Raw genomic sequence first — 23175 nt, 5'->3', positions numbered from 1 at the left:
TTCTTTTAATCAAATATCTCTTTATTTGCAAATTAGATACAATAAATTGTACTGTCATTTTTCGCCTATGTCACGATAATCCAATATGGCCGCAGCGACTACTCAGGAGCCTTAAATTAACAATTTAACAATTTCTAAACTTTCGTTCATAATTATATGTTTATTTATAATGATCTGAAAACGTTAATATTTTTCGCAATAAAAATTTTCTTACAGATTTCCAATTGTTATTAAGGATACTAGAGGATTAGATATAGCATTCGATTGTTATATTTTCAAACCGTAAGTAAACGATACGTAGTTATGAATGAAAGTTTAGAAATTATTTGTTTAAATTTACTTCATTAAATTAAAAAACTAGATGCTCTTAAGATCTTGCCCAACCGCGCGGGTAAATGCCGCGAATCTTTATTTGTTAAATATAAAACATTGTACATTTAATTAAAAGAGAAAAGATAAAAAATAGAAAAATACACATAAATACAAAATGTAGGAAATAAATATCAAATTATATAATTTAACTGCTCTATAAATTAATTATAAAACGTTATTAAGAACTAATATAATAATAAAATTAAATTTACTTGAATACAGATATTTCAAAGAAAATTTAGACTTTGGACCAGGTTAAAAAAGTATTAAAAATTTTCTTTCCACACACACACACACACACACACACACACACACACATGTATGGACATGAGGAAAATAATTTGTATTACTAAACATTATTAAAAGAAGATATAAAATTATTTTTATCTGGTTTTATTAACAATAAATATACTTTTCGATGATTTTTCAAAAAAAGTTTTCAAAAAAAGTTTCAATGAAAAGTCAGATGTTATATAAGTGTATGGAGTAAATTTGTTGTTTTATAATAAATATGACGTATGTATAAAAGCAGGAGACGATTCATTTATAATGCGACGTTGCATGATAGGAATTTGCTTTCAAGACTAATCGTGAAATGGAAGATATCTCCGTGCAATTGAATTCGATGAATTTTGATTCATCATAAATACGTGAATAATTGATTTTAAAAGTGAGACGTAATGATCGCATGGACATAAGTACCTTTAGATCCAAAAATAGTTTATCGATCATTCAAGATAATTATTCACCGGTCATCATCTCCATGAACTCTGAAAAGTGAAAGAGGTACACTATGACTTATAGCGATCAGTTTTTATTCATTTATCATCTTATTTTAAATTAATTGGGAATTTAATTATAATAAGCTTCCTTTATGCAAATATGTGTATTTACCTACATTATTAAACTGTAGTTTATTGTAGGAATTACGAAGATCATTTAATTTCTTATAAGAAATATGAATTAGTATGTAAGATTAAGATTTCAACTTCACGCTATAAATTATTAGAAAAATTAAAAATCTAATTTCGCATTTAATTTCTTTTCAATCTTTAATAATTCATCTGTTTGTTGGAGGGCTACATTATTTAATATTTCAGAATGTCACGGAATGTCACGTGCGAAATTCATCGATAATTAGAAATTGGAACGGACGTGCGATGTTGATGAATTGCTGCGATTTGTTAAGCATAAATATGGCGTATAAAAATAGGCAGAGTTGCGGGATCAGGAGATCCTCGATCTGCCAGCTCGATCCGCCCACATAAATAAACCATTTGACTCCTCTCTGTTCAACTTGCATGATGCTGACACATGTTAATTTTTCACACGGAAAAAATAGTTTGTACCAAAATTTAAAAATGAAAGAGTCAGAAATTCTTCTAATTGAAGTTGTCAGAACTCGGTTTAAAAAGAGATTTCTGATTAATTTAAACAGAAATCTAGTAATCAGAATTAATCAGAATTTCTGATTCGTTCTTTTTAAACAAAATTTTTTTACAGCTAACCAAACTATTTCTTCCAGTGCATGAGAATAAATCAATTCAACAGCTTTCCTTTTATAGAGTTCATAACTGTGCATGATTGTCGATTGAAATTAAGATGAAAGTAAGATGACAGAATATTAAAAAGGAAAAAATTGATCTTATAAAAAAAAAAGTGATCTTCTTTGAAATCTTTGAAATTATTGATTTGCTTCCTCTCATTAGAAATTATTTTGACAAATTGTTTTAGGATTTACATACTGCATTGAAAGAGAGAAAAAAATTAAAAACATACCGTCAAAATCGACTGTACCGGAGCCATCAGAGTCGATTTCTTCAATCATCATGTCTAGTTCCTCGTTCGTCAATTGATCATCCAATTCTCTTAAGATTTCACGTAAGCATGTCGTTGGAATATAGCCGTTACCTGGAAAACGAAACAGGGAATGAAGTAACATTATGCTTTAACGCATTCATGGTAGTAAAAAAATTAAATTAGTAGCGAGATGCCCAATTTTCTGCGATTCCATAGAACGAAAGGAGGAAAAGTATTAGGCGACTGCGAGGCATACATCGTCGATTGAAAATTAGATTGTAGACTGCAAATATTAATATTAATCCTTTGCAATTTTACATTGGATCGATTTATGTTTATTTCTATCAATGTAAATTAACTGTAATCTCGGTTTAATTTATTCTTTATCTTTTTTTTAATCCTGAAGATAAAAAAAAATTGAGGATAAATTAAATTGAAATTAAAATTATCTGGAGATATATATTAGATATTAGATATTAATGTGTTACGTTAATTTCGTATGGTTTTCCAAATATTCAAATTAATGCATGATTATGATCGGCAAATTATTTTTATAATTTCTCTAGATAATAACATTTTTTAAATAGATTCGTCGATTTGTTAGAAATAAATAAAAAAAAGTTGAGTACGTGATCGATCGGAATAATTGTCGTGTAACTCACGCAGTATTTTAAAACGATTAGATTAATATAATTAATTAATATTTTTTCTTTTTATGTCGGTGAAAACGGTGAACTAAGATACTAAGTATTAAATTACTTCTTTTTATTACTTTTGTATCTCTAAGAATCTGTTTCGGCACGTAATAATCTTTCTCTTTATTTGACATAAACGATAATTGCAAAATTTATTCACTCCGGAATATGTACATATCTCTCTCTCTCTCTCTCTCTCTCTCTCTCTCTCTCTCTCTCTCTCTCTCTCTCTCTCTCTCTCTCTCTCTCTCTCTCTTTCTGGTGTCAGCCACGTTAAAATACATATGTTGCACTTTCGACATAATCGACATAATTCATGAAATGAAAGATGTGTTGCGACATTCTTGGCTCTCGGCCGCCACGTGAGACTTCTTTGTCGGGAATCCCCGCGCTGCCGGCTTATTTTTACATTCGCATATAACTGATACGAACTTAATGCGCCTGTTTGTATAAACGTATTCTTGAGATTTCCTCGACGCATATCTCACTTGTCGCGCCAAATCTTTCCTCGCTGCGAAACTGGTCCTTTATGAAATCAAATATCCACTATTCGTAACACTCATCGTTTTATATTACAAACTAAATATAAAAGAAAGAAATGAGGAAAGCCGAGGAAAAAATAATTCTCAGTTTACAAGATGAATTGATTTTTAATTTAAATAAATTTTAATAAAAGGTGAGCGCGCGTGCGCACGAATAATGTCGATAAGCTGATCGTATAATGTTTAAATTATTATCTTATATATATTTTCCAAAATCCATTATAAAGCAGAATTGTTCTACCGAAAAATTAAAAAAAAATATATATATTAAATTAAAACTGTAATGGATGATTGATAATATAATATTATCTGTTTACAATTTACGACTATTATAATATTATTTTCTCTAAATATCGATTGTGTCTCTCCACGAACTTTATACGAATTTTATAGAAAAGAACAATCATTATTATTGTAGATAATTGTTAGGTTTTCATCAGAAAAGAATCGCCAGCTAAACAACGAGTTGTATCTCTGATAAACTATTTTTGCAAACGCTTTACCATACCTTCCTTGTCATAGAGTCTGAAGGCTTCTCGAAGCTCTTTTTCCAGTGCCTCCACGTCCTCCTCAACGATGAATTTCGCCGCCAATGTGACGAATTCCTCAAATTCAAGTCGCCCAGATTCTGCGAGCAAAAGTGTTTGGCGAATTCTATAAATAAGATTACTGTGGCGCGTTACGGTAAATTAAACCTCGTGATATTTGTACGTATGACAACATCTCGTATAGAAGAACGATCGTATGTGCAATGTTGTAAATACTTCACAAATAGAGAGATAAACAAGTCATTGTTACGTAATGGTAATCTTTAAATAAACTTGGTCGCACCATTGTTAATTAATACGATAATGATATTTACTGTCGGCGTCGACTTCGTCGATGAGCTCTTCCAAGATTTTCTTGTTGAACGGTTGCCCCATTAGCCGTAGGATGTCAGCTACCATAGCGGTAGGAATGCTGCCACTCTTCTCCCTGTCGAAACTATCGAAAGCTTTGCGCAGAACTGTAAAAGATCAAAAGATTTTTTTGTATTAAAAATGTGCTTTCTGTCTCTCTTTCTCTCTCTCTTTTTTTTTTTTTTTTTTATTCGAATATCGCGGTATTCCATATCCAAAGAAAATCACAAGAGTACACCTGAGAAAAGTGTGGACTGGTTGAAAATGGACAAATCAAAAGATTCCGATTCATCATATCGATTAGAATTCCGGTTACTTCAACTAAAAATTTTAGTAGATTTGAGCAGAAAATTTTGATTTCGTTCATTTTCAACCAGAATTCCCATTAATTCGATCAAACATTTTTCTCAGTGTAAAAGAAAAATAAATGGATTTATCTCTTTTAAAATAATATAATATACATCTTTCACAATAAAAATAGATTGAAATAAAAAATTGCGACAACAATCCTAAAATATTATGTTGATATTAACGTTAGTTAAACAAGACAACAAAGATACGAGGCGAGAAATTTTTTTTAATTCGATATGTGTTGTCATCAATCAAAATCTGATGGCTCGCAAAGAGAAAATAAATTAAATATTTCCAGCAAAAATATAATGTGACAATTCTGAAATATAAATATCCATAACTAGTTTTGAATAAAATTATGAGAATAAAAACGATATTAAAAATTACGAAAAGTCAAGTACAGCAGCAAATGTGACGTTAGACGTTAACGTTTATTAGACGTTATTTCGCTAGTTTTCATGTAACTGAATTGAATAGTCATAAAATGGCGAAATAATTATAATGTACAATTGTGTGACCTTCATACGATATAACTTGCAACAACTTCTTACTATAACGTCTTTTACTTTATACAAATATTTTTCATTATGTAACTAATATATAATATAATAACTACGATGGTCAAATTTCTACATTTTCTTCGAGAAAATAAACAAATCTGAAAATTTTAGAGCTTTGTTCCTACATGTTCCTACGTAGTTCCCAAGTCATCCGGTTAAAGACATTAAAGGCGCCGAGGTGATACAAATTTAGATCGTATGTTAATGCCCTTTCGTTGGTGCTGAAAAGGTTGGCGCTGAGTTTATTTGGCCAGATACGCTATCGACTCGAACCGATGAATTATTTTATTTATACATATAGTAAAAACCGCGCAATTATACATGGTTCATGTCCGTAATCACACTTGTTGTCGGATTTAACGAGAGATTTTATTTCCGAGAGATTTAAATTACACTTAACCGCTCCAATTTAACATGCGATCCAGATTTCGAGACGTTCTCTCGACACGTTACCGGTATCGTGTTACCATATCTTTCTACTCCAGTCTTCCTTATTTTTAACTCCAACACGAAATTATTCGGCGATAAGCCAACTACTGTTCCGTAGCAATCGTGACGAATATTAATGCATACGTAATATATATTAATATCTAATTTAACATCTAATTTGTGCTTATGAATTAATGCTTTTTCCACACAGAGCAGTAATTATATTAGCGCGATATTCTTATACAACACAGCGTTAAATTAATATATATTGCACACGCATTGATATTCCTCATAATTGCAGTAGAGTTAACTTCAATAAATTAACTTAAACTTTTTAACTTTTTTCTAATTCTTTTTCCAATTTTTTTTTTGTGCAAATGCTGTAACTGTTTCATCGTTTAAAATAATTTTTAAAAATTATAACATTTTAGTTTAATATAAATAATACTTTATAAAATTAATTTTTAATTTAATTTTAGTTTAATTTTAATTGAATTAGGTTTTTAGTCATACAACTCTTAATGTAATAGAATTAATTTTATAGCTCATTAATTATTGTATATTTACATTACTATATACGATAAAACAATTACAATATAGAATATAAAATATTTCAACCTAGAAAAGAATGAAAAAGTTAATGTGTTTTTAAAAATAATTACTTAAAGTCAAAGGTTAACACATTTGAAATTAACTAAATTAAGTTAAAAGTTGCTAATTTTTCTTCAACTTTACAACTTAATTTTTAATTGATCAATTAATTATTAGCCTATCTTGATATATATATATATATATATATGATCTTGATATATACATATATATCTACACACATCCACATACATTTATAGCAAATACTTATATTAATATGTTTCCTATAAACAAATTTTTGTATGTTTATAGTTTATATAAGGGATCGAGAAAATGTAATTCCTGGGATGCATTTACATCGATTACGACCTCGGATTATTAATTTGAATATGAAAAAGATTATGTTTTATTTCTCTTTTCGATACATCGCGCGCGGCCTCTTGCCGCTGATTCGAAACGCAGAAACACACGGAACACTTGAGACATAATTCCCGCATGTTACAAATATAGTTCTCGAACAAGATACGTTTCAAAGAATCGTATCTTGTTCGAGAACTATATTTGTAACATGCGGGAATTATGTCTCAAGTGTTCCGTGTGTTTCTGCGTTTCGAATCAGCGGCAAGAGGCCGCGCGCGATTTCAAATATATTTAAAATTTTTGAGAGCGAGACCAATTCGGCGGTCACAAACAATTGAGAAAAACGGTTTTCTTTCTTTTCTTTTTTTTCCGAGTTTTCATTGCATTTTCTCTACTGCTTTCACTCTGTGAATTTATATATATATATATATATATATATATATATGCGTCGTTGTCACGCTCTGTAATACTATTTCTTCGTTCCGATCTGCGTAGCTATACATAGCCGCACTCTCCACAATTACTCCCAATCGGATCAAACGCGTAAATAAACTCGGCGAAAGCAATGAAAATTTATTCGTGGTCGATGCAATTGCCGTATTTTGTTTGTGAGATGCCCTATTTTTAGTGCCAGGTATAAACCATTCGCGATACCATTCTTTTACGGTATCAAAAGTGCCTCTACAACAACATATCTCTTTTATTGCAGAAATCACGATTTGGACACGTTGTTTTCAACAATTGAACAGAATATATATATATCGTGTATTTTATATATTGCTTTTTTAATAAACATAAAAATTGACCGTATCGTTAAATCACGAACAGAATATTTTTTGAATATTTTTGAATATTTTTCAACTTCGATTTTTGGAAACACTAATAATGGATCGCAATCTTAATAAATTAATCTCTAAAACTTTTAACGCATAATATTACAATTTTAAATCTTAAATAATATATATGAATACGTCCATTTATACATTTATGTCTATTTGTTCTTGGCTACTGCGTTTTATCTTTGTTTATTCTCTGGATTTTCTCGGAATATCTCTATTTCTGTGTTATAGCAACTGGCAGCAAGATCAACAGACATCGATAACTTTCGTTTACATCGTATTGTTGACTGCTTTTATAAATAGAATAGAACAGAATTGTCTCGACTTATGTAAAAATTTCAGATTAAATGAAAGTAAATATTTGAATCAAGTAATCATTTAATTAATTTAATTATTAGAAAATAAGTAATTGAGATTTAAAAAGTTATCTTTAACAAAATAAAGTCACTTCATATCTTTTTGCATCAATATATTAATCAACAATTATGTTACGATTGTTGTCACGATTCTATTCTAGAATTTTACTAGAAATTAACAAATTGTTTTGAATTTTTCTTCCATACATACCGGCGATTTGTTCTGGCGGCAATTCGTCAGCCTGCAAATTATCACAGTAAAGATACGAATTATTAAATAGATAAAATATTTGTAAACACATCAATATTGAACATTGAAAAGATTTTAAATATTGCATTCAATTTAAAGTTGCTAGTTATTTTTGGAAAAAAACATACGTGCATTGTTAAAATTTATTTAATAAAATTTGATTTTTAAATCTTATTAAATTCTTAAAAATCTTATTAAATCACTGAGTATTTTTATTTTTTAAAATCGTAAGTATGGAACATTTCGTTATTTTTGATAAAACTATTTTATGTAGAATAAAACTTTCATGTGTGCAATTTTTGAGCATGCTACGAAATAAAGAATTGAGATTTTTCGATAATGAAATATAATTATAATTAAAATCTTAAAAATATAATATAAATATAATAATATAATATAATAAAAATATAAATAAGAGTTTAATTCATTTTTTTACAAATATATATTTATAAAACATAAATTAAATTACTATATAAGTATGTAGTTGAAGATCAATCCTCAATTATAATCAATTATAATTATATTTCATTATTTAATAATCTCAAGTTTTATTTCAACTTTTTATTACAAATATATAATTTATCATTGAATAATCATTATATTATTTATCAAAGCTTCAGCGATATTAAAGATAATTAAAATAGACTTGTTCGAAACCGCCACTTTAAAATGCTCGGTATAACTTGGCCGTAACAATAATGGAAAAACTATACTGATCTTTTCAGTAATAAAGCATATCTTTTCGAAGAGATGATAATAATTTTAAAGGAGCGGTCGAATTGACTCGCCGTCTAAGAAACAATCACGTTTTTCCAGAATCTTATCGTTTCAAGATATATCTCTCTCAGCCATTTGGTTAAACATTATTTATCTAGGTGCGCTAGAAATCTAAATGACATGATACACATTGTTAATCGTTACCAAGTCACGATGCGTAAAAAATAAAACAAAAAGTGCACAAACGAGATCTAAGAACAGATTAAAAACAAAAAGATAATTTAAAGTTACATATAGAAAGTTACATTTAGACAGCACGTGCAGATAATTTTTTATAATATTTAGACAGAGAAAAAAGAGAGAGTGGGAGGGCGGGGAAAGAGAGAGAGAGAGAGAGAGAGAGAGAGAGAGAGAGAGAGAGAGAGAATTTGAGCATGGTTAAAAAATACAACAAATAACTGCATAAGTATAGATAGGAAAAGACGTGTATGTTACCAGGGCGACGACTTACAATATCATCGATAGAACATACCATGGTGGCAGCGCGAGATTCGACTGTTTTTTTTCTTTTTTTTTTTTACTTTAATTAAGACACCAAGGTGTTGTAATCGGCTGGTCAACGAGTCTCGGCGTAGACGCGCAACGGTTGCGTCCGAAGAGGTTGTGCGAACGAAATTGAAAAGGATCTCGTGGAAACTGCAAGCCCGAACCTCGTTGTCGATTTCATACACTGCTACCGGGCAACGCGGTGTCGCGGTAATATTTGAATGGGATGATATAGCGGTTGCGTGATCGGTCGCAACCGCGCCCCAGCTTGGCTCCAGCCAATCGTCGAGAATGCGTTGTTGCTGCCTCTTTAACGGTCGCCTCAAAGTTTCCGGAAAGTCGCTAGCGCTATTTCTGGGAACACGATGTATCAGCAACGATCTCGAGGTTCCTTCTAGTCTCGTGTTCGCTCGATCCGCGGAATCCGATAACGCCGGCTAGGAGCCTGACGTAGTGGGACGAACCTGACTATCGTTCGAATCTATATTTTTATATTTTGGAAATATTTATATTTATTTTTCCAATGTGCGAAGCTGAAAGAAACAAAAAAATCGTTGCGAAAAATTTATCTTCTAAAAAGGTAGCTTGAGATTTATTAAAGAAAAAAGCGGATGATTAAAAATTTCAATCTCAAAAAGGTAACATTTGAATAGCATTGATAAAAAATAAATAAGATGAAGATGAAATGACATAAAGTTTTTAAGCAATTCGTTTAAAATAATGAATTGTCGTCATAAATTGCTATTTGAAATACGAATATGGTGCTCTGACAGGTTTTTATTAGATTCTCATATTCATGCGATTATAACCGTTCCTGCGCAAACGTGGTGTTATACTGCAGCAGCTACGAAAATAGAAAATGAATATCCCGTTGAAGTAAGCAACAGTAAAATGTCGGAACGTATGGTGCACCGGACAAATCGATGTCAGACTCGCTACTTGGAATCGAGACAAGAACCTTCGCAACAATAGAAGCGAAAGCGATTTGAAAGAAGAGATAGCTACCGCGAGCCGTTAAATTAGTTTTGCAAAAAGGAATAACTGTGATAATGAATTTTTGAAGTTAGCGGATACAACTATTCTACAAAGAATATTAATTGCATCATTTTACTTCCTTGGAAAAAAAAAGTAACGATTATGCTACATCAATTTCTTCAATTTAGTATTGTTTTAAAAATAAACATTGATATATATATATATATATATATATATTTTTTTTTTTAATGACCACGTTTTACGTGATCATGACAAATTCTTTAAATATTGCAATTGCATCAAAAGCAAGAAAAAAACCGTTTTCTTAATTAATATCTTCTTGCTGTCACAATAAGCTAATTATTTGGTTTATTTGACTTTATTTTTCCATTCCTACATATTCTCTTTTTATAGAAAATAGTAAGAAAATCTATATCTTTATAACATTCTTAAATATTAATAAATAAAAAAAAACACATGATTAATAATATACAATATATTGTTAATAATGATTTTTAATTATAAAATACTCTAGGTATTTTTTTTTTAAACCAAGTGATTATTCTCAGGTTACAAAAAATGCGTCACGGAATATCATTTTCCTATGTAACACAATCGTCACAAATTTGCAAAAAGAACTGTGATAATGAATTCTGGAAGTTAGAGAATACAATCGTTCTTCGAAAAGTATTGACTATAACATTTGATTTCCTTTGGGGGAAAAAAAAAAACTCAACTATGTTTTCGAGAAATATTTCAGAAATTAATGTTGTAGCTTTTGGATATGATTAATATCCTATGATTGAACAAAAAATGCATTAGAATATACCTTTCTCAATAAGCATACATGTTTTGCAGTCATGTATATGTGCCAAGCAAATTTCGACATACGGCGGTGATGAAGGATGGGATGCAAAGGCTAGATGCAATGGACGATTGCCAGGAGAAAACTTCTAAACGCGGGCAGTGCTCCGCACGAGAAAACAATAAACAACAAATTCTCGTACCTGAAATAAAACATAGAACGATTATATTGTTTTTTGAAGAAACATAGAAATTAAAAGTCACGATAAAACAAATGATATGCTACTTGAATTATATTCGTGCCAGTATACTTCATGTTTATTTAGCCGTTTCTTGAGACAAAAATATGATTGTTTATTTACTTGCCACGAAACATCTGCTTCGGTGCATTTCAATACGTTTAGTCATTTAAATCTCATCAGAATGACACGTGAATTCAACGTTGGCAAACTAAGATGCTCTCATTTGCGGAATTACGTGACGATTCGCATACTCCACATTTATCGATTAATACAATTAATTTTGACTTTTATTCGGCAAATGCTTTATAAACGAGATATAATTAATTGAAGGATATATATATATATATATATATATATATATATATATATGTCCTTTTTTATATAATTTGTTATGGTAATAATGAATAATAGTTACGAATGGTAATAATTTTTAAAACCTATTAGATGAAAACTATTTATTTTCTTTTAATATTATTTGATGTTCTGATGAGCGTAGGCTCAAAATATGCTATCTATTTAAGATTGCATCCTGAACTTTGCATCAAATTTCTCTCGCGAGGTCAAGCGGTCAGAAGGGGGAACAGAAAGATAAATGTTTCTTCATTCGTATATATTACCAGATGACATTCTTCGATGTTTTTGTATTTCATTTTTTACAGATATCTGCTAACAAGACATCAGCATTGCGTCAGTAATCAGATAATGTGTATGACAGTGATCTGCAGTACAGATTTCGCGATACATTCGCGTAAGTTGTAATAATCGCGTAATAAATGACCATGTCATCTATTTGATCGCCGTTGACGACACACAGTTCGGTGATGATTAATTCAAAACGTAGACGTGATAACGATAAATTGCTCCGAATAGTTATCTCTATAATGTGTATAAGGTTCACGCGTTAAACCAGTTTCTTATATTTATCGTAAGACACATTATGCGATCGAGATGCAAGCTATACACTTGTATTCGTCGCAGTAAAATTTTCATGTTATTATAAATCAGTCTGGATATACGCGATTCCAAGAAATTAAATTTCTAAAAAACGAGAAAACAAAATCATCATGTCGGACATAAAAGTGTTAGATGGTGGTTTTTCCACGCAACTGTCCACTCATGTGGGTGAAAAAATCGACGGTGATCCTCTGTGGACCGCACGTTTCCTCATAACGGAACCTAAAGCTGTCTTCTCTACTCATTTGGACTTCTTGCGAGCCGGCGCCGATATCATAGAGACAAATACGTATCAAGCAACCGTCGATGGTTTCGTAAAATATCTGGGTATTACCGAAGAAGAAAGTCTTGAAATTATTCGTAAAGCTGTCGATTACGCTAAAGACGCTGTGAAAATTTACAGTAAAGAAATAGAGGGTAATGAAAATGTGAGGAATCGAAAACCATTGATTGCTGGATCTTGCGGACCTTATGGTGCTTGTTTGCATGATGGCTCAGAGTATACTGGTTCGTATTGTACGCATGTATCACGAGAATTTTTAATTGATTGGCATAGACCTCGCATACGTGCGTTACTGGAGAAAGATGTCGATCTATTGGCGATAGAAACGATACCTTGCGTTCGTGAGGCGGAGGCTATAATTGATCTACTTAAAGAATTTCCGGATACGCGTGCATGGCTATCGTTCTCCTGCAGAGACGACGGAAAAAGCTTGGCAGATGGTAACAACTTTCAGGAAACTGCCGTGAGATGTTACCAAGATGCATTACCTGGACAAATATTAGCAATTGGTGTTAACTGTATCGCTCCGCAATCTGTTACCAGTTTATTACAAGGAATAAATAAAGGCGAATCGGAAGATTTTATACCGTTGGTGATATATCCTAACAGTGGAGAAAAATATATAGTCTCTGAAGGATGGAAAAAAAAAGGAGAAGCCCCCTCTATGCACGAATTCATTGATGAATGGCTGGACCTTGGCGTACGTTACATTGGTGGATGTTGCAGAACGTACGCTACAGATGTCAAACGATTAAGATGTAAAGTGGACCAGCGGCAAGCATAAAGATACATAAATTTAACGATCAACAAGAGTATACGAAACTTTATACAATTTTTATAATAATTAATTATATAAATCTGATTGTATTAAACAAATACAAAACTTCAAATATTAGATAAATAATAAAAATTACTAAAATTTTATTTCAATAAGTTTCTAAATGTACGACACAATGTAATATACTCTTGAGTAATTTATAAAATAGTATTAAAATTAGTTTGATAAAAATGATATGAGAAGTAATTATAATTTTGGATCTATTTCATTACTAATTCTGATGGAATATGGTACATCATGTATCGTTGTATTACTACGAAAATGACCACGTCGTTTAATAACATCTTTAACTAAATTGTGCTTATATGTCATCCATCTGAAAGGAAAGCCGGAAAGAATAATGTAAGAATTCCTATGAATAACTAACAAAATTATAAGGTATTGTAAAGTATATAAACATTACTATACTCGTGTTTGTAATTATTCGTACTTTCGATTTAAGAGAAATTCATTAAATAGCTGCTTTTTGGTTGGATATTTTGAATCCATAAATAGTTTCACACGTCCCCAAATATTGGCACGATTGTGTTCAAGCAACCAATATCGCGGAATAAGAAAACATCGTACTGGCGTAATCGCTACGATTCGTCGATGAAGCATTTTTTCTCCTAATTTATTAAATATTAAATCATTATGATGTCTAAATAGAAGAAAAAATAATAAAATTTCCCTTTAAATAAAGCATTTCCAATTGACTTTGACATTTTATATATATATATATATATATATATATATATATATATATATGTGTGTGTATATGTATATAGATTGTTAAAGTATGATCCTGCGTAACTTAAAAAAAAAAAAAAAAAAAAAAAACCGACGAATCTACATATAGAACATTTGTACTAGTGATTGAAAAATTTATCGCTATACTTCTTAAATACATATGGCATAGGAAAACTATGTTCTATTTATAAAACATAATTTGTTAATAAACAATGAGCATTTAAAAATTATTCAGATTCTTGATAAGACCAATGTCATTTGAGAGGCTTCGCTTAAGGAAATTTTATCGAAAAAATAATATTTATATCCTAATTTGTATTTCTTACCTAAACCAAAGCATGCTCCTCGTGAGAAAATGCATATTTGCATAAATATAGTACGAACGTCACTTGGATAATGTAACTGGGATGTAACGGATGGCTCTCGCATTAATATTGCCGCAACTTCGGTAATCTCATGCCATCCTTTAATCTTGATTTTATAATATTTGTTAACGCAAATCAGTCAGTTATCCTAAATTACACTGATAAATAAAACTGAATTTATCTGAACACAGTAATAACATTACTTTAATAGATTTGATTACCAAATGAATTTTGGTTTATTTGATTAGCTATTTTAGAACGTTTGGTTTTAGTTTATTTTATTAGCTATTTTAGAACGTGATGAATTTCAATCAACTTTATAATATAATTTGATAATGTAATTCCATTTATCTTGGAAGAAATATAATGCACTTTGAATACTTACGACATCCAGCAATGTAGTGGTCACAATGCTTGACTGGTCAACGTCGATGTCCATCTCGATAGGTCTCTGCAATAATATAATATAATAAACTTTCATTGTGACACTCTTTAGATATAATCAGGCGGTAATATGAAATAATAAAATATCTCATAATAATGATTAGAAGAATCGTCTTGATTATATACGATTATATACGATCATTTACCAGTAGTAGATTTACGAGTAGAAATTTAATCTACAAAACAAGTTTCTAGATGCTGTTACAGAATTTTTTATTTTTTTCTCTCTCTCTTAACAGTTTTATTTGCTAAATCTAAACTATATTTATAATATTAATATTATATTAATGTAAGTATTTAGAATATGTTCTTAATGTTGAAACTTAATGCAATGCGTATACGCAAAAGTACACACTAATGCGTCAAAAAAAAAAGTTTAAAGAAAAAGATAAATAGTAAAAGATATAAAGCTTCTGTATACTAAATAGCTTCTATATACTAAAAATAAAAAAAAGACAGAATAAAAAAAGGTAATAAAGTTTCTCTTTTTCGATTCGTACTGAAGTGGATTTGTCAAATTGATTCAATTCAGGTTCGTCAAATTCCATCTTTTTCGATATTCCTGTTGTTCGTTGTTGCGGACCAAAAGTTTCAGAATCATACAATTCATATCGTACTCCGTGATAAGAAGAACGCTCACGAACTAACATATGCTCGATAAGACGACATTTGCCACTTAAAATGAAATGCACATAATTCACCATGCCTGTTCCATCGCCTAACAAAACCTTTTAAATTAATTCACATATGTTATATTTTTTATATATTTTATTATGAAATTATGAAATGTGTTATTTCTTCAATAATGTTAAATAATCGAAACCTAATTACATAATTATTAGATCGCTAGATAATGTACCTCGTCAGGCTTAAAATCTTTCAGTTTACTCAGGATGCAACACTCTCGTATCGTCACTTCGTCCCACATCTTAAAATAATCGAAATGAACTAACGCGTCGCGAAGAACATCCCACTGTTTTGTCAAACTGTCACGTAAGATGCTATCAAAATCGTCTCGAGTAATTAGAAGCAAATCAACTGATGCTATAAATAATCATAAATCACAGTAAAAATCTCAATAAAAGGAAATGAATATCTTATCATTTTCATTACTTGTTTCTACTAACTTTTAGTAATTATCGTTGATGTTCTCGGTATCGTGTGCAATAATGCAACTTCACCAAACATATCCTTTGGTTGCATGATCCCTATATCTATAACTTTTTCGTCACCTAATACGAAGTATTATCATATTACGCAACTTTTTACATTAAATTACATGATATTTTCTTTAAAAATGATCTTTCAAAACAAATAAATTGTTATAGAAAGTTAAATTTAGCGAAAAAATAATAATATATCAAAAGATCAATAAATATATCGAATTTTATCGGATATTTTAAACTAAATTCTAATATATTAAACATTTTATATATTTTTAGCAAACTTTTTATTTAATATCCGATATAAAATTTTTCCAATGATTTAACCGAATCTTATTGCGCTCAAAAATATGTAAAAATTCATAATGCTATCTTCTCACCTGTTAATTCGTCAATCACTACCTTTGACAGATTAATCTCGCCATTTACAATAAAATAAAGATTTTCCGCTCTACGATTCTGACGAACAATCACCCGGCCAGCCGGTAAATACTGATAAAGACACACAGCTGCAATATTTTTTTTTACTTCCTCGGTATGCTTCGTGAATGCACGGAACTTTCTCATAAGATCGTATATGTATGCTTTGTCCTCAGAAGATCTTTCAGAGGGTCTTATTAATAGCATCGATCGGTCCTTAAATCAACGATAGATTTTGTATTCGATTACATGTTATAAAACATTAATTCTTTATTTATATTTATTTGTATTAAATACCTTTAATGTGAGTAGCTTTTTTTCTACTTTGTGTCTCTGTTGAGCCATTCTGATATTAATCGTTACGTCATCGCTAATTTCTTCAATTACCGGTTCTTCCGCTATCCATTCCATATATTCCAAAACACGTCGCACCGCCGATCGAAACAAATAACGGCCTTTTAATCTATCGATCTAAGTAAAAATAAAATTATATCTTTCTCTATTTCTCGTTCACATAGTATTTCATTAGTAAATTATAATATTGAATCTTTTTAAACAAGAATATAATTTCTGTTATATAAACATATTAATCATTTCACTATATACATAAACATAAACTAAATTATAGTATAATAATATAATATAAATAAATATAATATAAATAGTAATAATAATATATCAAATAAATTATAATTGATATTCAGGATTGTGCAAAAGGGACTATAATGCAAAAATAAAGAGAGATTTATTCAGAAATTCAATAATTTATAACAGAAATTTAGAAAGATAAAAAAAATGTAATCAAAACTGACGATGTTATCAGTACATTATAGTACAAAATAATTGGTATAATTTATGATCAATTATGATCAATGCAAATAAAAAATAGTTACATTTTAACAAATTTCGAAATCTATTATATAAGGAGTACTCAACAAGAGTACAGTGTACTCTTTGATTATTTGCACAGTTCTGATAATATAATTTTTTTTGTTAGCAAAGATTATCTATGCATTTTCATTAAAAAACAAGTAAAAGTATTTAAAAATATTTTATATAAAATAAACATTTATACGTATTGATATATAAATACAAGTTTTTGTTATTGTTATGCATGCGATAATTGATTTTCTAAATAATTAAAAGATTTTCTACTAGAAGATCTTATAAATAAAAGTTAGTTCCTTGAAACAAAAAATTCAGCTTTGTATATTTCACATCACATATATTAGAGTTGTAATTATTATTCCGAAACTATTCTCTAAAACATTATCTACTAAATCATCGTAACTAAACATTTTCTTCTTACCCTAACTAGTGGCTTTTTTGGTATTAATTTGTATCCAAGCGATTGACGCAAAGTACTTCTTCTTGCCTTATATACGGACATTGCTAAAAAAAAAAAAATACGAAATTTATCGTATATAAATTTTTAAGATTAAATTTCTTTACTTTTACAAGTATATGTCTAAATCACATACTGACGTTAACTGAAGGAATCGTTTGATCGATCGCATGGACGTAACATCGTTGTTATCAATAACTGTCACTAATAACATATTCGATTTATTGATCCCGAGTCAAAGTATGAGAAAAAGAGAAAGAAAAAAAATGACACATAGAAAAAGAAGAAGAAAAAGGACAGAATCGACTTGAATCCAAAATAACTAATAAGTATCGACACTGCGTCGGTATCTTTGATCTGTGTCTTATATCACGTGACCATTCCGCCATATTAATAAATGAAAAAGCAGGGACGAATATAGTAAATCCATCGATGAGATACTGTATAATTAAATATATTAGGATCACTTTCATCAACTCCGGTTAATTTAATCGGCCGATTATTCTATTGGAATTGACCAATCACAATTTACCCACAGAATTAACAACAAATGGATTAGTCAACTCCAATGAAATAATCGGCTGATTACATTAATCGGAGTTGATAAAGATGATTCGTAATGAAGTAATATTAATTTATTAGTTTATTATTATTCCAATATTTTTTAGACAAATATATATAACATATAAATATATATAACAGACAAACATATTTATAACTTGCTTGTATTCAATTTCATTTGATATTTGCAATTTTATAATAACCATCTGTATTTATTATCCGTACTTATTATATCTATACCGATTATCTACAAAGATAACTATAGAAAAAAAATTATAAAAAATTATAGAAGCAATATATAGTAATGATGACTTATTTATGATTTACATTTGTCATTATTATCATAAATAATCATGAATTTAATAATTTGTTATTTAGACATTTATATTAAACATCATATTTTAATTTATATCAATGGTTGATAATATCGATACTCTTATCTCCATGCCTCCATTTTGATGATCATAAAAATTTCTCCAGAATTGACGATCCTTTCATTGGTGATACTGCATATTTACGTTCCTACTGTTAAATTTAATTTCATTGGAAGCGCCTAATAACATGGCCTGCGCAAGTGAATCTGCGCAAATTTTCGTTCTATCATGGAGTATTCATTCTATGATATACTGGGGTGCGTTCAGAGATAATGCTCGAACGCCTCTAGGTCATTTTAGGTCCTTGTTTAACTTTTAATGAACAACAAGGATAAACGATATATCCGATGTTCTGAAATAGCTATGTGCAACAAACTTCACTTGGGGTGCATGTCATTTTTTGGAGAAACATTGAGAATCGTTGTTCTTGCGCCTTGCGATTCTCGAGAATCTTAAACATTTCTGACACTTCGTTTTAACATTTTCTCAGTGTGATTAGATTTTGAAGTGAAACAAAATGGTAATAATCGATTATATTCTTCCAAACGATATATTCCTACACAATTCAGTTATCAGTTTTAAAACTGTTTTGTACAAGTATGTAGGTTATGTTAAGAATGACAGTCCATTTCGACTGTTTATTCTATTATAAATTTATTTATAATTATTTATAAATAAATTATTTATTTCTATATTCTATTATAAATTATATCAGATTGTTAATAATGCATCGCAATAACATTGACAATCAAACAACAAGCGTGTTTTACTTTGCTGCAATAATTGTATGCACTTCTCATATTAGCTTTTACTTACTATTTTTGTATGAACAGGGAACTTGATTTGACACAAAATGATTTACTTGAATTGTAATTTGTAACAATTGTAGAGTTTTGGATTGCCTTCGATTGTACCTAAACCTACTGTACCTGAGCAATTCGATATTAAAAACGGAACCAACTATGATCTACCCAATCCTATGGTGTCAGGGTATGAAAATTTAATTAAGCAATTCTTTTCCAAAAATTAATTTATAGGAATTAGTTGGTCATTAGAATAATTTCGATTTAAGTCAATATTGTCAATACAATCTGTTCTATATTCTTTTCCTGTAAAACAAAACTATTCAGTTTTAAGACAACATTTTTATCTATTTAGTCTGTCAGCAACCAGACAGAGCGTTGGTTATGTACATCCTTTGGAAGCTTCGGAAAGAAATGTAAGATTTATTATATATTATATTAATATGGATAATTTGGGAGTAGTAAATTATCCCATTTATTTTCAGTATCAAAAGAATCAAGAACGCATGAACATGATACTGCTTAGGAATACACAAGGCTTGCATGCGCCGCTGCGTATAGCAATGGAATTGAAAGCTGCTGAGAAGATTGGAAGACTTCCGTTTTTGCCATCATCTAATATAATGAAAAATGTTTTACTTGGACACGATCAAGATATAGGGTATTTATAACAATTATTATTGTACTGACAAATCTATATCAGACGATTCTTATATTTATTTATATATTGTTGCTATCTTTATAGATTTGAAGATATTTTCAATACTCCCGAGTTCAGAGAACAAATGGGACAGCCACATGCCGTTATAGAAAATCATCTTGGAATATTGTAAAGAGATTAAGCTTATAAAAATTACATTTTTTTTTTTTTTAATGAAAAATGTAAATTTATATAAATTTAATGATAACTATTAATATTGTGTATAATTTTTATAAGTTAAATGTATTTTCTCTGATAATATTTCAGTAATAGAAAATTAGATGTCAGATGCAAAAATTTAATACATATATTCAATAAAAGTAATCGATATGTTTACTATAAGAGCATTCACTTAAGAAACAACAAAATATAATAGTAACAGAATATATATTTGTCATCGCATTCCTTGCAAAGATAGTAATTTATATCTGATTTTTTTAATCAATGCTCCACGTACCACAATTGTAAGTTCATACCATGTACATTTTGCATCATTTATTTTGACGTATTCTGACGTATTTGTAACTTACACACATATACCAGAATATATGTATCACTTTTCACTTGTCGTAACAAAATGGCCGCAACGAACATTATCTGAAATATCAACACTCGATTCGCAATCCAGATAATTTTCGAGACTTGATATTGCGTCATCGCGTTAAATAACAGATCTTTTTCGCAATACTGTTTAGCAACAAGATCAATTCGCTCAGTCAAATCTAATGATAAAAAGGATCTTACCGATTACCGATTGACGTTTTTTCTTCTAAATCACATTTCGATTAGTGGAAATATTTATATTGAAAATAGAAAAAAAATAGAAAAAATTCGCGGGAAAGGGAATCGGCATTTCTTTTTGAATCTCTAACCTCTAAGTGATTCCAACGGACTCGCAATTAGCTTCGCTGCCAGCTAGTATTATCGATGAGAACGACGACGATGACTCCTGCCTGGATAAAGATCCTGGACGGCGGTTTCTCCGGGCAGTTGTCGCGGCACGTGGGCGCGAAAATAGACGGCGATCCGCTGTGGACCGCGCGGTTTCTCGCAACCGATCCCGATGCCGTCTACGCCACGCACTTGGACTTTCTACGTGCCGGCGCCGATGTTATCGAGACGAATACCTACCAGGCGTCCCTGCCCGGCTTGATGAAGCATCTGAATGTGAGTGAACGCGAGAGTCTAGACTTGCTTGCCAAGGCTGTATCCTTGGCTAAGAAAGCCGTGGACGATTACGTTCGAGAAGACGCAAGCGACTCTGAGCGACGACGCGTCGACAGGCCTATGATCGCCGGCTCCTGCGGCCCTTACGGCGCTTACCTGCATGACGCGTCAGAGTATACCGGCTTCTACGGAAAGTCTGTGTCCAGACGGGATTTGATGGATTGGCACAGACCACGTATCAAGGCGCTATTAGATGCCGGCGTAGACCTATTGGCTTTGGAGACTATACCCTGCGCCGAGGAAGCGGAAGCCTTGCTGGAGCTGTTGCGGGAATATCCGCACGCTCGCGCTTGGCTCTCGTTTTCCTGCCGGGACGGTCAGTTCATATCGGATGGTAGCCTATTTCGAGAAGTGGCCGTACGTTGTTATCGCACATCACCGTCGCAGATCGTCGCGGTTGGCGTCAACTGCATCGATCCGAAGCACGTTGCTCCGTTGCTGAAGGATATCAATGCTAGCGCATCATCGGAGCAGGATTCTGTGCCCCTGATAGTATATCCCAACAGAGGCGGTAGCTATTCCGCGACCAGTGGATGGACCGCCGTTCCAGACGATCAGTCTCTGAATCTGCCTATATCGGAATGGTTGGACATGGGAGTTCGTTACATCGGCGGTTGCTGCAAGATTTTTGCAGAAGACATTAAGACGATCCGTTCGGAAGTGGATCGGTGTCACCGGTGTGAATAACGTGACTCTTTTTACAGTGGCATCACTGGTCGTGATGCAGCAGTTTCCACACTTCTAAAATACGAATTGTGTAGACATCTACAGTCAATGATCGGTGATTATTGGAATAATATTTATATTCCATAATTATTGCTGAACATGTGGGCAAATCTCAATATGTTAAGTCATGGATAATGAGTAATTGTAAAATGCATTAGTTGTTTACTTACATTGTTGTCAATTTTTATATTGAAATTTCTACAATTTATCTTTATTGTTTATTTCTATATGCTTTTAATATATTGGTACAATATTTCTTATATTTCTATATATTAAAAAATAAAAAAATATTTTTCTACATGTATCGCTTGAAATTACTGTTTTTATCTCTTCTTATTAATATAAATATTGTTATCTATATTTTATACAGAAATCTTTTTAAATAAAAATATATAAAATGTTGATGTATTATCAAATCGTTATCAAAATTGATAATTACTTATTAGTAGTAAAAACAGTAATCATAAGAAAAAAAAGCTCTTTTAATATTATTTCATATATTTCGATGATTGATCGAAATTGCATTCTGAACTTATGTTTGATTTGTGATTTTCTAAACTTATATTTGATTTGCGAGATCAAATGATCAATTCGAAGATAAATATTTCTATGGACATATAACTAAAAATAATGTCTTATTGATATTCTTATTTTTTCCCAAATATATTTCACAAATATATTGTTAGCATATATTGTTGGTTTTTTCATAAATATATTGTTAGCAACTGATATTTATATACTGTGTATGACATGATGATCTAAAGCATACAAATGATATGTAATTCAAGGAAAAACAAAACTATAATCTAGTTGATTTATTATTTACACATCATTATGTCATGTGATGTCAGATGTTTATTTTCAAATATATATATATATATATATATATATATATATATATAAAAACTGTATGTAAAC

General features: G+C 30.5%; 4 protein-coding genes and 1 pseudogene across 15 annotated transcripts; 3 read left to right on the top strand and 2 right to left on the bottom strand.

Moving 5' to 3' along the window:
* Positions 1-9678, bottom strand: TpnCI (troponin C type I). Of its 2 annotated transcripts, XM_089078120.1 has the most exons (7): positions 9270-9678; positions 8003-8033; positions 4272-4415; positions 3918-4037; positions 2152-2283; positions 1075-1142; positions 1-110 (listed from the first exon to the last, which is right to left on the bottom strand). In XM_089078120.1, exons 1-6 carry the CDS (start codon positions 9291-9293, stop codon positions 1114-1116), a joined length of 480 nt encoding a protein of 159 aa, XP_088934246.1. In that variant the 5' UTR covers positions 9294-9678; the 3' UTR covers positions 1-110; positions 1075-1113. The 2 variants fall into 2 exon arrangements, with proteins under 2 accessions (XP_088934246.1, XP_011643698.1); XM_011645396.2 differs by lacking the exon at positions 1-110 and having other exon boundaries at positions 750-1142; positions 9291-9662.
* Positions 9317-21318, bottom strand: LOC105431304 (uncharacterized). 11 transcript variants are annotated; one of them, XM_089078106.1, is made up of 11 exons: positions 18003-18271; positions 17831-17913; positions 16819-16992; positions 16482-16737; positions 16066-16170; positions 15798-15982; positions 15439-15666; positions 14880-14945; positions 14456-14600; positions 11109-11286; positions 9317-9837 (listed from the first exon to the last, which is right to left on the bottom strand). In XM_089078106.1, exons 2-10 carry the CDS (start codon positions 17909-17911, stop codon positions 11138-11140), a joined length of 1389 nt encoding a protein of 462 aa, XP_088934232.1. In that variant the 5' UTR covers positions 17912-17913; positions 18003-18271; the 3' UTR covers positions 9317-9837; positions 11109-11137. The 11 variants fall into 11 exon arrangements, with proteins under 11 accessions (XP_088934232.1, XP_088934233.1, XP_088934235.1 ...); XM_089078107.1 differs by having other exon boundaries at positions 9317-9785; XM_011645399.3 differs by lacking the exons at positions 9317-9837; positions 11109-11286; positions 18003-18271 and adding exons at positions 13455-13716; positions 13831-14008; positions 21177-21318.
* LOC105431302 (betaine-homocysteine S-methyltransferase-like) lies at positions 12390-13574 on the top strand. Its single transcript, XM_011645397.3, has one exon. It carries the CDS (start codon positions 12390-12392, stop codon positions 13344-13346), a length of 957 nt encoding a protein of 318 aa, XP_011643699.2. The 3' UTR covers positions 13347-13574.
* Positions 19139-20646, top strand: Pomp (proteasome maturation protein). The gene is made up of 5 exons (XM_011645398.3): positions 19139-19321; positions 19691-19791; positions 19960-20020; positions 20090-20265; positions 20350-20646. The coding sequence occupies exons 1-5, from the start codon at positions 19319-19321 to the stop codon at positions 20435-20437; spliced, it is 429 nt and encodes a 142-aa protein (XP_011643700.1). The 5' UTR covers positions 19139-19318; the 3' UTR covers positions 20438-20646.
* LOC105431306 (betaine-homocysteine S-methyltransferase pseudogene) lies at positions 21232-22557 on the top strand (annotated as a pseudogene).
* The last annotated feature ends 618 nt before the right edge of the window (positions 22558-23175 follow it).

This window comes from Pogonomyrmex barbatus, unplaced genomic scaffold, assembly GCF_055798465.1.
Source record: "Pogonomyrmex barbatus isolate J1 unplaced genomic scaffold, ASM5579846v1 scaffold21, whole genome shotgun sequence".
Lineage (NCBI taxonomy): Eukaryota > Metazoa > Arthropoda > Insecta > Hymenoptera > Formicidae > Pogonomyrmex > Pogonomyrmex barbatus.
The sequence above is the reverse complement of the archived record's forward strand: the minus strand, read 5'-3'. Positions and strand labels throughout refer to the sequence as shown.

What these genes read in the sequence shown, in the direction of transcription:
- TpnCI (XM_089078120.1), bottom strand. Translation starts at nt 9,293, where the DNA reads ATGGTATGTTCTATCGATGATATT. An exon ending in CGACGAAGTCGACGCCGACA is followed by an intron (nt 4,038 to 4,271) that starts GTAAATATCATT and finishes TTTTGCTCGCAG; the next exon opens with AATCTGGGCGACTTGAATTT. An exon ending in CGGTACAGTCGATTTTGACG is followed by an intron (nt 1,143 to 2,151) that starts GTATGTTTTTAA and finishes TTCACTTTTCAG; the next exon opens with AGTTCATGGAGATGATGACC.
- LOC105431302 (XM_011645397.3), top strand. Translation starts at nt 12,390, where the DNA reads ATGTCGGACATAAAAGTGTTAGATGGTGGTTTTTCCACGCAACTGTCC.
- LOC105431304 (XM_011645399.3), bottom strand. Translation starts at nt 17,911, where the DNA reads ATGTCCGTATATAAGGCAAGAAGAAGTACTTTGCGTCAATCGCTTGGA. An exon ending in AAAAGCTACTCACATTAAAG is followed by an intron (nt 16,738 to 16,818) that starts GTATTTAATACA and finishes CGTTGATTTAAG; the next exon opens with GACCGATCGATGCTATTAAT. An exon ending in GAATTTCTCTTAAATCGAAA is followed by an intron (nt 13,717 to 13,830) that starts GTACGAATAATT and finishes CTTTCCTTTCAG; the next exon opens with ATGGATGACATATAAGCACA.
- Pomp (XM_011645398.3), top strand. An exon ending in TGGAAGCTTCGGAAAGAAAT is followed by an intron (nt 20,021 to 20,089) that starts GTAAGATTTATT and finishes ATTTATTTTCAG; the next exon opens with TATCAAAAGAATCAAGAACG. An exon ending in GGACACGATCAAGATATAGG is followed by an intron (nt 20,266 to 20,349) that starts GTATTTATAACA and finishes CTATCTTTATAG; the next exon opens with ATTTGAAGATATTTTCAATA.